The sequence below is a fragment of the Meles meles genome, chromosome 12 (assembly GCF_922984935.1).
Source record: "Meles meles chromosome 12, mMelMel3.1 paternal haplotype, whole genome shotgun sequence".
NCBI classification, from domain to species: domain Eukaryota; kingdom Metazoa; phylum Chordata; class Mammalia; order Carnivora; family Mustelidae; genus Meles; species Meles meles.
This window is the reverse complement of record NC_060077.1, coordinates 28,135,986-28,149,602: the sequence shown is the minus strand read 5'-3', so window position 1 is coordinate 28,149,602 and position 13,617 is coordinate 28,135,986. Positions and strand designations below refer to the sequence as shown.

Genomic DNA, 13,617 nt, shown 5'->3' with positions numbered 1-13,617 from the left:
CACAAATTTTCACTTGGCCTCTGCCCTGGATGGGCTGTTAAATGTTCAGTCTAGAGATTTCTTACAAAACTTCCAGTAAAGCAGATTCTAAAGAGCCTATATGGTCAACTGCTACTCTCGCTGCAGATATGTAAGTAATCAGAACACGTTCTTTATGAATTTACAACTGTTTGGTGAGCAAATTAATGTTAATTTGTTTATATTGAATAGAAATGAGGGTGACCATAGAGAAAAATTATGTTTCAGTAATACACCTGAGTGAATACTTGATTCAAATACTGTTCATTATGACCTAGACTAGATCTTGATTTTCTCTAGCATCCTACACTATCTGGCTACAGATCTTTAAGCAGGCATGTTGAATTTTCTCCCACATTTGTGAGTGGGATTCAATCTGTCCTTTACCCTGAACTCCTAAAAATCAATACAAACAATATGATGTAAAATTCAGAATAATCACCACAGCAGCTCACATAGAGATAGTTTTCATGCCTACTGCATTGTGGGCCACTCACAGGTCACCAGACACACTTGAGCTACAAACCAGGAAAGTCTGTCAGATTGTCACAGCCTGCTGTCACTGTATCTGAAGATGATTTGTACTTGACATCAAGAAGTCTTCTCCCATGGCAACCCACAGAACTCAGAAACTGCTTTATAATTTGTTGCAAACATTAACCATCATTTTTGTTTATATCCATAGAAATGACCTTTGTTTAATACCTGATTTCTTGAATCACAGGGCATACTTTGAGAACACACCTGCATTACCCCCTCCTGAAATGAGTTTAACAAAAATTGGTCCATTGTCAGGAGAGTGTCAAAAAATGAAAAATCTTCTATCCCACATTTTAATATGTATAATATTGGAAAGTTTCAGAAGAGGAGGGAACTGGTCAAGGATGGGCTTCCCCAAGATGGGCCTTATTGGCACAAACATTATTTGAAGTTAAAAGCAAATGAATCTCAAATTCTTTAGACATTTAATGTTGCTAAAAGATGATTTTATTATAGCATGGGGACAGGACCCATGAGCAGATATCTGTACTGAGATTCTGAGGAGTGATTAATTACATACGTTTTATTCAATGTAGGTTAGGGGTAGCCTAAGTCTCTAAGGGATTTGGAAGAAAGACTCTCAGGAATTGAAGGCCTGGCTGCTGTGAAGATAAGATTAATTTTAATCTTAAAAAAAAAGCTAATTCACTGAGGCAGCCACGAGTTCCTTGAGGAAGGTCACTGTCTGCATGTGTCAGGTATCTATGAGTGGGCTGAAAGCTGTAAGGAGATTAATTTAAACTATATTTCTCCTGCCTTCGTTTTGTTCAGCAGCAGACTCTGTTACTAGGGGAGCCTGTCCCTGGCATGCAAAAAATTCTCCAAAAGATGGGAAAAATGTACAATGTGTTCCTGCCAAGGACAGGTGTGAGAGGCTGAATTTATGGGAATGGGGATGATTTTGTAGTCAGTCTTCCTTGAGATTGGTCTTGGGCTTCAATTTAGACCAAACAAAGGAAAGAGCTGACTTGGCCAAGGAGTGGGAGCTGCAAAGGGAAACCCAACCCTGGAGGAATAGCAGGTTTTTGTCTCACTTCCCCACAGTCCTGGGGCACTGTGTGAGCACTGAGACTGTCGTCATAGGACTGGCAATAATATTCAGCCTCATCCTCAGCTTGGAGCCCAGTGATGGTCAGAGTGGCTGAGCTGCCACTCTTGGAGCCAGAGAATCGCTCAGGGACCCCTGAGGGTCGATTGTTACTAGCATAGATGATCGTTCTAGGTGCTGCTCCTGGGTGCTGTTGGTACCAGTTCACATAATTACCACCACCGATGTTGGAGCTGCTTCCAGTGCAGGAGATGGTGACCTTCTGGCCCAGAGCCCCGGACACCGATGGTGGCTGAGTCAGCACAGACTGGGCCCAGGACCCTGCAAAGAGGAGAGACACAGAGTGGGTGATATTGGGATCTGAAGACAAGAGGAGAAACAGGACCTCACATATCCTCTCAGGGTCCCTTCCTATGTCCCTCCATCCACACACCTGTGCAGTGAGCAAGGAGGGTGAGCAAGAGATGGGGCCAGGCCATGGTGGAGGTCATCACTGATCTTGCTGTCTATGATCCCACAACTTAGCAGGCCTCTTCTATCTGTCCCTTCCCCTCTTCATCCTCTGAGAGAGGGTGGGACTATCTATGCAAATGAAACCCCAGTTCCTAATCACTCCCTGGATCTGTGTCTGATCCCTCCTTGCTTCAACATGTCAGGGGGCTGGGCAAGGGAGGAGCTGTGTGGGGTCAGGAGGTGGGGAGGAGAGAGGTGTGAGCCCTGAGTAGAGGGCACAGACAGTGCCAGGTGGCTGGTCCCAGGGGTCCCCCTTGAAACCTCAGAAATGGGACCAGATTGCCCTCTTGTGTTCAGAGACAGACACATCATTGTGTGACAAGGTGACCAGAGCCCATCAGACACATCTTCACATCCCCCAAACTGTTTTGTCCATGTTCCCTGAATTAGGGCTTGACTTGTCTCTATATGTCAACTCCCATTAAGTCAGGACTAAATGTATGCCCTACTAGGAGAGTTCAGAGGGAGTCTGTCCATGGCACCCTTCTCTGTTCCTGGGTTAGTATTGAAATGCTGCCTATAACAAACTTCTCTAGGGCACCTGGGTGGCTCAGTAGGTTAAGCTGCTGCCTTCGGCTCAGGTCATGATCTCGGGGTCCTGGGATCGAGTCCCACATCGGGCTCTCTGCTCGGCAGGGAGCCTGCTTCCCTCTCTCTCTCTGCCTGCCTCTCTGCCTACTTGTGATCTCTCTCTCTCTCTCTCTCGCGCTGTCAAATAAATAAAAAATCTTAAAAAAAATATATATATATATATAAAAAAAAAACTTCTCTAGATCAGGATCTAGCCCAGAGCAGTGACAGGTCCACAGCAACACGGGGTCCCTTCTGTGCAGGAGGCTGAAGCTTTCCTCCTATGTGCCTTCTCCCTATTGTTCAGAGCTCCCCATTCTCTGAGGTTCCCACAAAATTGAGGAACAAAGGATTGATTCTCTCTAGGTTGTGGGTAGAATCTCTCAAATGTATTCCTACAGGGAAACACATTGAACATCTTTGTCATCTGTCACTCTTCTCCTTCTTGAAACAACAATTCACACACAACTGGGACAGTGATTCCCTCCTAGGATCTGTCCTTCCAGCACGGGAGTTGTCTACTGGAGCCCTGTCATGTGACGCTGTAGGTGGCACTGACCTCAGAGAACAAAGGGCAAACCTGCTGCTGAAAGTTCTAGGAAGAAAGCAATGACAACTGCAGGTGTTCTGACAGGGACCTAGTGAAAGAGTTCATGTTTGAGTCACCACAGAGCCAGGCTTGTATTTAATATGAATGTGTATTTTTTATGCATAATTCCACTCAGTAAGATTGATTTAAACTCAGTGGCCATGTCATGTGGAAGATGCAAGGACTATCAGTAGTGTACTTTCCCCAGATTAGTGCTTTTTGCAGAGAAAATATGGGTGGAATGAGTGGTTAAACACATGGGTAGAAAACAGTGGATCAGGAATGTCTTCTGTTCTTGTGAGAATTAAGGTTTTATGCACTTTTTCTAAAATCCTTTATTTGTACCATGTGTTTGCTCTCCCACATAGGAAAGGCCAACATGATACCCATTGAAAACCATTGAAGGGCTTGTTCCTATGAACTCAGAACCATCTTTCTGACAAAAATTACCAAACACACACATTGCTTCCAGGACAGAGGAATTTGGGATCAGACAACTCTCTGGGGTAGACACAGCTCTAGGCCATGCCACTGGTTCTAGGATGTTCAGGACGGACCCATTATTCATTCATCCATGATGACAGGAATGAATTTTACTATGTAACTGGAGCCAGATGTTTCTGTCAAATATCCCAAATCTGAGTGGAGGTGTTGTGGCAATAAGTGGGATGGTGTCCCTTGATGACAGGTTATGTGGCCCTAGGTTGAGATTAAGAACATTTCAGTAGAGAGCAACCTGGCTGGAGATGTCACTGGGGTGACTGAGAGATAGAAAGCCCAGGCATGAAAGCACAGGGAGAGTGTGTCTCATGTCCCCCATTGGCTTTGAGCTCTACAAGACCAGTGCTGAGGCTTCTGTCCCAGAATCAGTATACTTGTCACTTTCAAGCACTGATTGGAGCCCACAGATGGTCAGGGGATGAGCTGTCCATAGGGACAGAGACTCCTACTAGGATTCCTGAACATCAGCCTCATCCCAGAAGAACATGTGCTCAGACTCCATCCTGGCTGCCATGGTGACAGGACCCAAGTTGCACATGATGTGTCCATGATTCCTGTTGAGAAGGATTTTGATTTCTGGAGATTGGAACACAGAAGCTGGCTGGATGAACAGAGAATGCCCCTAAATTCTGGAAGAACAGAGAATCTGGAGACTGTAGAGGATTCCCAGACACACTATTCACTCAGAGGGAGAAGAGGGCTGTGTGTGCGTGTGTGGCCAAATATGAGGCTATGTAAATCCTGTCTCTCTTGTGACTTTGAAACACCCTGAAGGATTTCTCCCTGTTTCTCCCTGGAGTTTCTCCCTGGAGATTCTCTCAGGTCCTGATCATTCCTTTACAGGTAAATATCTCCAGAAATTTTAACAGAAAAGGATTTACTTATTCCAGGAGAACTCATGTGAGAGCAAACCTAGTAACAAGTCACTGAATTAGGCATCCATGTCTTGTTGAGTGACAAGAAATCTGTTAAACTTTATCTCTGCAGACACAAGATCTACAACTTTGGGGTTTGCAGGTGTCTGGAAGCACTTGGTGGTAGGGAGAACACACATCCTCACCTTTCTGCCCTACATCCAAGCCAGACCCATAGTTCTCTGTGTCCTCAGGTATCTACCAGGGTGTAAGAACAAGAAATTGCTGATGGTTTTGTGACTGTGTGAAAAACCACTAGAACCTGGGAATTCATGAATTGTAGAAATACATTTCTGTGGTGAAATTACTGTCCAGAGAATCCTTAGGAATGAGAATCTGGAGCATAAGGAAAATAATGACATATCTAAAAACACGCATGTGATCCTTGTCTGTGGATTCCTCCAGGACTCGCCATGGATGGGGACATCAGTTAATTCTTAAGTGGGTAGGAAACAATAGATCACATGGGCAGATACCTAAAGGTAGATGAATATATCCTTTTCAGGAATTGTAATAACATTATTTTTATATATTTTTAAAAAGACTTTATTTATTTATTTGCCAGAGAGAAAGAGATCAGAAGTAGGTAGGGAGGCAGGCCGAGAGAGGGGGGGATGCAGGTTCCCTGTTGAGCAGAAAGCCTGATGCTGGGCTTGATCCCAGGACCCTGATATCATGACCTGGACTTAAGACAGAGGAACCCCTGAACCACCCAGGCACTCCAATTTTTATATTAAAGAGAGAAATTTGGGGGCCTCAGAGTGGCACAGTAGGTTTTTATTCCAACTCTAGTTTTGTCTCAGGTCATGATCCCAGAGTCCTTGTGTCCATACCCACATCTGGCTCACTGCTCAACAGGAAGCCTGCTCTTCCCTCTCCCACTCTGCCTGCTTATGTTCTCCCTCTCGCTATCTCACTCCCTGTAAATAAATAAATAAATAATCTTTACATAAAATAAAATAAAATACTTATGTAAAGACAGAGCTCAGACTGAAGAGCCAGAGGGAGTGAGTGAAGCCTGAGGATGTGAGAGCAGAGGGGAGAAGAGGAGGTAGGGTGTGGGGGGTGTTGTCAGTGAGCATCTGTAGGATCTGGTCCAAGTTTATGTGTAGCTGGTTCAGAGAGAAGACATTGGGACTGTGACCAGGATTACTGTCAATATATCAGCTGTGGATATATCAGCAGTGACACAAGATAACACTTTATGGAATCAGATGATAGAATGGACTGGGGATAAATGTCTACTGGGCAGCATGATCACTTGTAGACACAGAATTCATTCCTCTTCATATTCTCCAGATTGAGTGGTTATGTGCAGATGGTCTCTGATACCTGATCTGTCTCCATACTCCTGGAATGCCCCCATTTTGTCTCACTTTATGTGCATTACCTGACTGTTTCTTTTTTCCTGTTGAAAGATAGATCATTGTGCAGAAGAGACCACTCCAGTATGTCTCTATAGATAGGTTTCTTATTGAATATAGGTTTAGAGACAATATTTGTGGGCCCAAAGGTTTTCACCCACTTCCTCCTTATCTGAGACACTGTGAGGAATGACAGCTACCCCCACTGCCTTGAGTCATAGCACAGTAATCATAAGCCTTGTACTCAGGCTACAGCCCTGAGATGAACAGAAGCCCTGAATTGGCCAAGGCATTTTTGGTGCCAGAGAAGAGGCTGGGGGCCTCAGAGCCCTAGTCTGAGTCTCTGAGTAGACTTAGGAGAATCAGAGGAGAAACTGGGGAGGGCTCCCTGGCTTCTGCTGGAACCAGTATATGTTGTGGCCACTAAAACTGAAGCCACTGCTCAGGTTGCAGTTGAGTCTGACTATTGTCACATAAGATGCAGAGAAGAAGGTTGTCTGGGTCAGCACAGGCTGGGACGGGGAATATGCAATCAAGTCAAATATTCCTATTGGAGCTGGGGCAACTGGCAGCTGATAAATGATTAGATTAAGGCAGCAGACACAGCTTGGGGGGAGTGGGCTTCCCTGTTGCTCCAAAGCTTGTCACTAACGGTGCAGTGAGAACAGTTCATGAGGAGGAGAAGTCTCCAGTTCTTGGTGGTCACAGTCACAGAGGTGCTGTAGCTGTGGTTGGGCTGGGCCAGGACTTTTTTATCCACCTAACTGCCTAACGGGGAGAAGACTGTCCTATAAATTTGCTCCCATCTTTATCTGGCTTTATCCCTTTCTGAGTTATGACAGGTAACCTGAGCAAGGCATGTGGACAGAGAAAATGAAGGGGCAAAGATGCTCTGAGTTTTCTGTGTGGAGAGTATTTTGGAGGAAAAAGATGCTTGGTTAAAATACAGATTTTTGAGTATTGGGTACTCGCTTGTACCAGTTGGGACACAGTGGCTGAGATCTGAGTCCTGTGTGAGGGACCAGTGCCTTCTAGAATGACTTGGTGTCAGCAGGGGTTTCCTGACTGAAATTCCCACAAGCAACTCCGCCAGATCCATGTCGCCCCCTGCTGGTCACGAGTCCATCTGCAGGCACCTGGGAAGCTCCTGGGGACTCTGCTACTGTCCTTGTCACTGTCCTTGTCACTGTCATTCAAAAAGTGGGAGGGGTATGCCTGAGTGGCAACCAACATAGATAGGTTGAATATTAGTTCACTCCACGTGGAATTAGGAATCTAGGGATTTAATAGAGAACATTTATAGGAAATAAATAATACCATCTGCTTGCTTTCTCTTGTAGCATCATAAAGTTTGTGCTCATGCTGTGCCCAGTTTCCTGTTGGCTGTGATGTGTCGGTCCATGGCAAGTCTGCCTCATCAAAGCCACTAGACAGATGTACTATCTGAAAATCAAGAAAACTTGTAGGCAGATGTACTGTCTGAAAAACAAGAAAACTGTACTGTCTGAAAAGAAAGAAAAAAATCTATTTTGAAGTTATTTTCAAAATAATTCCCATGGATTTTGTGCCTCCCATGTAGATGTTCAGCTTCAAAATTTGAAAGAATGTGAATTCAATTTGGGAGTCAAGCTGGGTTTTTAACGCCATAAAGATACTGTGCCATATCATTGATGGTTCTCTGACTTGACCAAGGCAAACTGCTGGTACTCCATGTGGATAACGACATTCCTACAGCAATAAGCACATACAAGTCTTAGCACGACAACCAAAACTCCACACTTTAAAGACCAACTTCAAGTGTCACATCACCACAGAAGGATTGTTCCATTCCTCCTGATTACTGCAACTGAAGAACAAGGAGTGGAGTATTTTCACGAGATGCTACCCCTGGGTCATTCCACCTGTCTTTCTCTGTCCATGGTAAATGGCTACGGTGGAGGAGGGAAGACTCCTTTTGATGAGGAAGCTGTCCCTGCCAGACTGCACAGGACAGGGTCTCCACATAGGAACAGTCGAGATGAGATCTGTGGGCAGATCTCCGACAAGGAAGAGGTAGAGCTCACATTTAGTGCTGAGAGAAACACCTCAGTGAGAGTGTATGACCCCTCCAGTACCACAAATATCCCCTAAACTGCACACTGCGTAATGACCAGTTGCTCCGGCCTTTATTATCTGGACCTGCAAGACTCATGGGAAGTCCACAATCATGAGAACCATCTTAGAGAACTTTCATCAAAGTCCTGGAGCCTTCCTGAGTTTGCAGAGCTTCTGTGATATATGATATAATCTTGTCAACACATGCCCAGGGGCACTTCCAACCACAGAAACTGTCCAGTGTGGAGAGTGATCCCCCACCCTGGAGAGTACAATATTACACAGTTATCAAACATTCATATTCAGGAGGAACACTTTTCTTCACTGCACAGTTGCAGAAAATGTAAACAGCAGAAGGTTCTGTGTTGTTCCCACCAATCAACATTTACTGGGGAGATTCCATCTTTGAACTTGGCAAAGGATCCAGTTCTTCCTTCTCCTAATGCGATTGAGGAGAAGCAAAGGAGAAAGGGCAGGGCAAACGGGATGGGTATGGAGCTGTGCTGAAGAAGTAATATTTACAGAGATGCTTCAAATTTAAATTCCTGCTGGGTTACAGGAATGGGAGGGATGGGACATTAGGAGGAGGAGGCTCAAGGGCTCCTGGGAGGTATATGGCCAAGACTGCAATTCATGTAGATGAAACTTACAGATCTCCAGGGAGTGAGGTCAAAGGAGGAGGGATAGAAGGAAGTTTGGGCTAGCCCAGGTCAGTCCCCCTAAAAGAGACTTGGAGTCACTGACACACTACCTATGTTAAGTCTCCTTGTTACATGAAGGTAAAGAAATACCAAGCCTCAGAGAGTATTCAAGATGTAACTCTCTGCAGAACATAAAGTAATTGAGATTTATGCATCCAGAGACCTGCACTGTTGATTAGGGTGAACGAAGGGTCACATGGTATAGCTAGAGTATGGAAAAGGGGAACAGCCAAGGTGCTCCTAGGGACCATTTCCGTATGCCATTTCATCCATTTACCTGTGCATAAAGAAGTGGAAAAGGGAAAGGCCCAGGCTTTTGGGAAGTCCCCAGAGTCAACTTCCTGCAACAGTGAATCGTGACATAGCTCCCCCGTATGTCGAATTGCAACTTATTTTCTTTTTCTAAATATTGTCCATAGATCCTGAGCATTCTCAGCCTCATCAGCATTGTGGCATAAGCCTCAAATCACCTTGAGATGAAGAAGAAAAATGATTCTTACAACTTCTTCAGTGATTAGTGAGCCTGATTCTGGGTGTCCAGTGCACACAGGGAAGGCACGCACATAGGCACATCTTACTTTAGAGAGGGATCTGTTGTTCATCACCTTGGAACTGCAGAGACCTACTTACTCTGGGCCTAATGTGGAAAACAGAAACAAAAATAAAAAGAACAACAACAAAAAAATTCCCAGGAAAGGAGGGGAAAAAAAAAAAACAGTTCCTAGAGAAAGATTGGAATGAGTAGACGCAGAAAGAAGGTATCTGGCTCTTCATACTGGACCCTGAAAAATGGGCATGTGTCATGTTGGACACAGTGACCCACCATAAGCATTCAGAGCACCCAGGTCTCAGAGTCAAACTTAGATGCTAGGCTGACATGGGTGGGGTCAGTCACCTCCATCATTTACATAGTCTTTGTAAAGTCATACTTTGCCCTAAGACCTGATTTATTCCTATGGAGACGGTGAGATTTGTGTAAGAAGTCATTAGTCATGGAGCAACTGAACCATGTACAGTAAATGAGAGAGTATTTGCACATGCAAATGTCCTAGGAAGGGAAATTGACTGAAGACATGTCAACAGATGTTACCTGGAGTAGCCTTGGTACCAGGCAGGGCAGGGGTGACTTCAGCATTCAGAGAGAGCACTGGGGAGGTTTTATTCTCACTTCCCAAGATTCCGAAAGGTATTTTCCATATGATAGCTGCCTTGGAAAGTATCAATAAAAGAGTCTTCCTCGTCCACATGCTGTAGCCCAGAGATGAGCAAAGCCTTGCATGGGCCAAGACATCTTTGTAGCTAGAGAAGCAGCTGGGGACCTCAGATACCTGGTGCTAATCTGAGTCTGTTTAATAGTATAGGAGACTCCAGAAAGGGCTCCCTGGCTTCTGCTCATGAGAAATAAATACTCCTTTGACAATGAGAATTTCTACAAAACATAAATCATTTAAAAGATTGAGATTACCCCTCCCCTTGTGACGTTTTGGGATTTCATCCTCTGAGCATACTTTCAAGTGTGTCTCAGGAGATTAGTGACCTTGTTCTCCACATGGGCTCATAGAAGAGAAAATAAAAACAGGTTGTGAAGATGCTCGAAACATGATGGGACACAGCAATTTCACAGAGTGGGGGAAACTGTCTGGTGGCAGCACGCACAGGGACCCAAGTTGGGCACTTGGGCCACAACTTAAGCAGACACTGCATTCCGAGTTGCCTTCACACCATGGACCCCAGGGGGACAGGCTCAGAGTGCCCTGTTGCCCCAGTCCTGGTTTGCCTAACTGAGCTTAGGGGACTGGAGACCAGAGTAGAACTCCCCCTGCTTCCAGCCCTTTGTGTCCTCTGTCCCCTTCCCACAGAGAATGCGTCACATTGGGCCTTCCTTAGACTGGAACTTCATGGTCATACTCGGAATTTCCTGCTGTGGCTCCTCACTGAGGACAGTCTCCAGCTGTGTCCACAGCTCCAGTGCTTCTGTACTAATAGTGTGAGGTGTGGCGAGGTGTCAGAACTCATCATTCATGCAATTAGCAAATGGACAAACTAAATACTCCCCTGTGTATCTAACCCCAAGAGTCTGAGTGGTATCCAAGAAAGTTGGTTTGTCTCTGTCTGTATGTGTCTCTCCATCTCTGTCTCCCACTCCCAGCTCCTTTCTCAGTCTGTTGAGGCTCTGTCCAAACATCTGGTGGGGAGGACACAGGCTCATTCTTTCATGACCCATGACTCGGTCTGCAGCTCCAGGTGTGCTACCCAATGTCCAGGTCTTATAAGTAATAAAACTTTATTGTCCAAAGATTCCTATGCTTGTAGTGAACGATAACTTGCAGTCATAATATGATGCACAAGGGTGGGCCCAGCCACTGCATAGGTTATGGAGAGGCTGAAACCTGCCAAATACTTGAACTTCTGTTCCTGAAGGGAGATTGTTGGCTCCCACCATCTCCAACCATTAACTTCATTGTTCAGGACAGAGAGGGTGATGCTGGGGAAGACATAAGAATAGGAAGCAGGTCCCAGTGTGACCTCCCATAGACCCTAGACTTGTCTTTACATCCAGACCCCTGTGCAGTGAGTAAGAGCATTGAGGAGAAGAAGTGACTAGGCCATGCTGGAGGTCATCAGAGATCCTACCTTCTGTGCCCCACAACTGGGCATAACCTCCCCTAACCTCTCTCTTCTTCTCTTCCCCTATTCCCCTCTTTTCCTTTAACTTCCTTAGAAAGAGAGTGGGCCTATACTTACAAATGAAACCCCTCACTGACCCTGAGTCTTGTCCACCTGCCAGATATGTCAGGGAGATGGGCAAGGGAGGGGACAGGACTTCAGATCTCTAAACCCTGAGCCAAGGGCCTGTGCTTCCCTGACCTCTCAAAAATGGACCCTGTGTGTCACCTGGGGCCCAGACCCAGACATGTCATTGTGTGACATGGTGACTAGAGCCTATCAGAGACAGCTTCTGCCTCCCCACTTCTGGGATCATTGTCCCCTGCATTAAGGTAATGCAGGGTCCCCTTATGTGTCCTCCCATCACATAAGTGCAGATTATTCTGACTCCTCAGGGTGACTCTCCACAGCTCCCTTGACTAAGCATGGGCCAGAACTGAGACGGTGTGTCTCCACATATTTCTTTTAAATCAGGATCAAGTCCAGAGTGTGATGGTCTCTGTGGACACATGTTTCCTTCTCTGCTGGATGCTAGGTATTTCCTGTTATGTGATGGATCCATGTATCAGACTCCTCTCTCATTCAGCCAAGTTTCCCACAACTTGGAGAAGATGGGAAGCACATGTCTGCACTGTGTGTAGAAGCCCTCCTTTACATTCACAGAGGGGTTACACACTAAAAATCTTTGTCATTTGTCATTATTTCCATGGGCTTGAAACAATAGTTCTGCACACATTGTGGACAGTGATTCCCTCCTGGGATCTGTTCTGTCAGCACACAGGCAGACATCTCCAGAAGCCCAGACATGTAAGGCTGTGTGGCAATGACCTCAGAGAATAGAGGTCAAACATGCTGGTAGTTGTAATCAAGGTAACAGTTGTATTTTCCTCCCACCTGACATTCTAAATCATTTGAGAAATAAACACATCCATCCTCCTGAAGCCCTGAAAATGGTAACCTGAGGTATACTTTAGGGAAATACCCCAGGGGCTCATGTGCGGAAAATAATCTTGTTTGTTGCTCTGTCACCCATTCAAAAATATTACGAAGAGGGGCTCCTGGGTGGCTCAGTGGGTTAGGCCGCTGCCTTCGGCTCGGGTCATGATCTCGGGGTCCTGGGATCGGGTCCTGCATTGGGCTCTCTGTTCAGCAGGGAGCCTGCTTCCCTCTCTCTCTCTCTGCCTGCCCCTCTGTCTACTTGTGATCTTTCTCTGTCAAATAAATAAATAAAATCTTAAAAAATATATTACTAAGAGGGACACCTGGATGGTTCAGTGGGTTAAATCCTCTGCTTTCAGCTCAGGTCATGATCCCAGGGTTCTGGCATAGAGCCCCACATAGGGCTCTCTGCTCCGCAGGGAGCCTGCTTCCCTTCCTCTCTCTCTACCTGCCTCTCTGCCTACTTGTGATCTATGTCTGTCAAATAAATAAATAAATAAATTAAATATTTAAGAAAAATTACGAAGAATATCCAAACTGCAAACCAGGGAAAGCCATTACATTGCCATGTCCTGACCTCACTCCATCTGAAGATGCTTTTGAATGCACATTTACAAATATTCTCACTGGCAGTGAGACAGGGAAACTGAAGGACCACATAAAGGACTGTTTTTCTTGCTCCTTTTCCTGCTGCTATTCTTTTTTTTTCTTTTTTTTTTCCTGCTGGTATTCTTACTAGGACTTGCACCCACACCCTACAAAGTTCTTATCGGTAACATACATATTCCTTATAAAGGCCAAGGTGTTCATATTTGACTGGGTGGGGTCATCATGAATGTTTTCCAGACTAGTGACATACTGGGATCCCTGCCTCCAGGACATAGTGACTAATGTAGGACACAGGAGGACTCCTCCTTGTTTTAATCTGTTCCCAGAAGCCAGAGAAGACTAGTGCACCAGACCACAGTCCACAGGAGAAGCTCCAGACACTAAGCAAAGCTGAGACTCTTTTCTTTCCCTTTCTGAATCTCCCAGACACTCTGTATCTGGTCGATGTCTTCCATAAACTCTGTTCTCATTGTCTTTTTGCTTATGTTTGATGCCTATGCAGTGTGAAGCTAAAGAACCTCTTGGCTGCTCCTGGGGGAGCCCCTCTGAG

The 13,617-nt window shown here is 45.4% G+C and overlaps 1 protein-coding gene across 1 annotated transcript in view; it reads right to left on the bottom strand.

Annotated features, from left to right (window-relative positions):
- Nucleotides 1-2,176, bottom strand: part of LOC123954077 (immunoglobulin lambda-1 light chain-like) — a 1,184,917-nt gene extending 1,182,741 nt beyond the window's left edge. Inside the window, exons 1-2 of the mRNA XM_046024732.1 lie at nt 2,040-2,176; nt 1,621-1,927 (exon numbers count right to left, since the gene is read on the bottom strand). Coding sequence (XP_045880688.1) covers nt 1,621-1,927; nt 2,040-2,097 — 365 coding nt within the window. The 5' untranslated portion in view covers nt 2,098-2,176. The remainder of the gene's footprint in view (nt 1-1,620; nt 1,928-2,039) is intronic.
- Nucleotides 2,177-13,617: the final 11,441 nt, after the last annotated feature.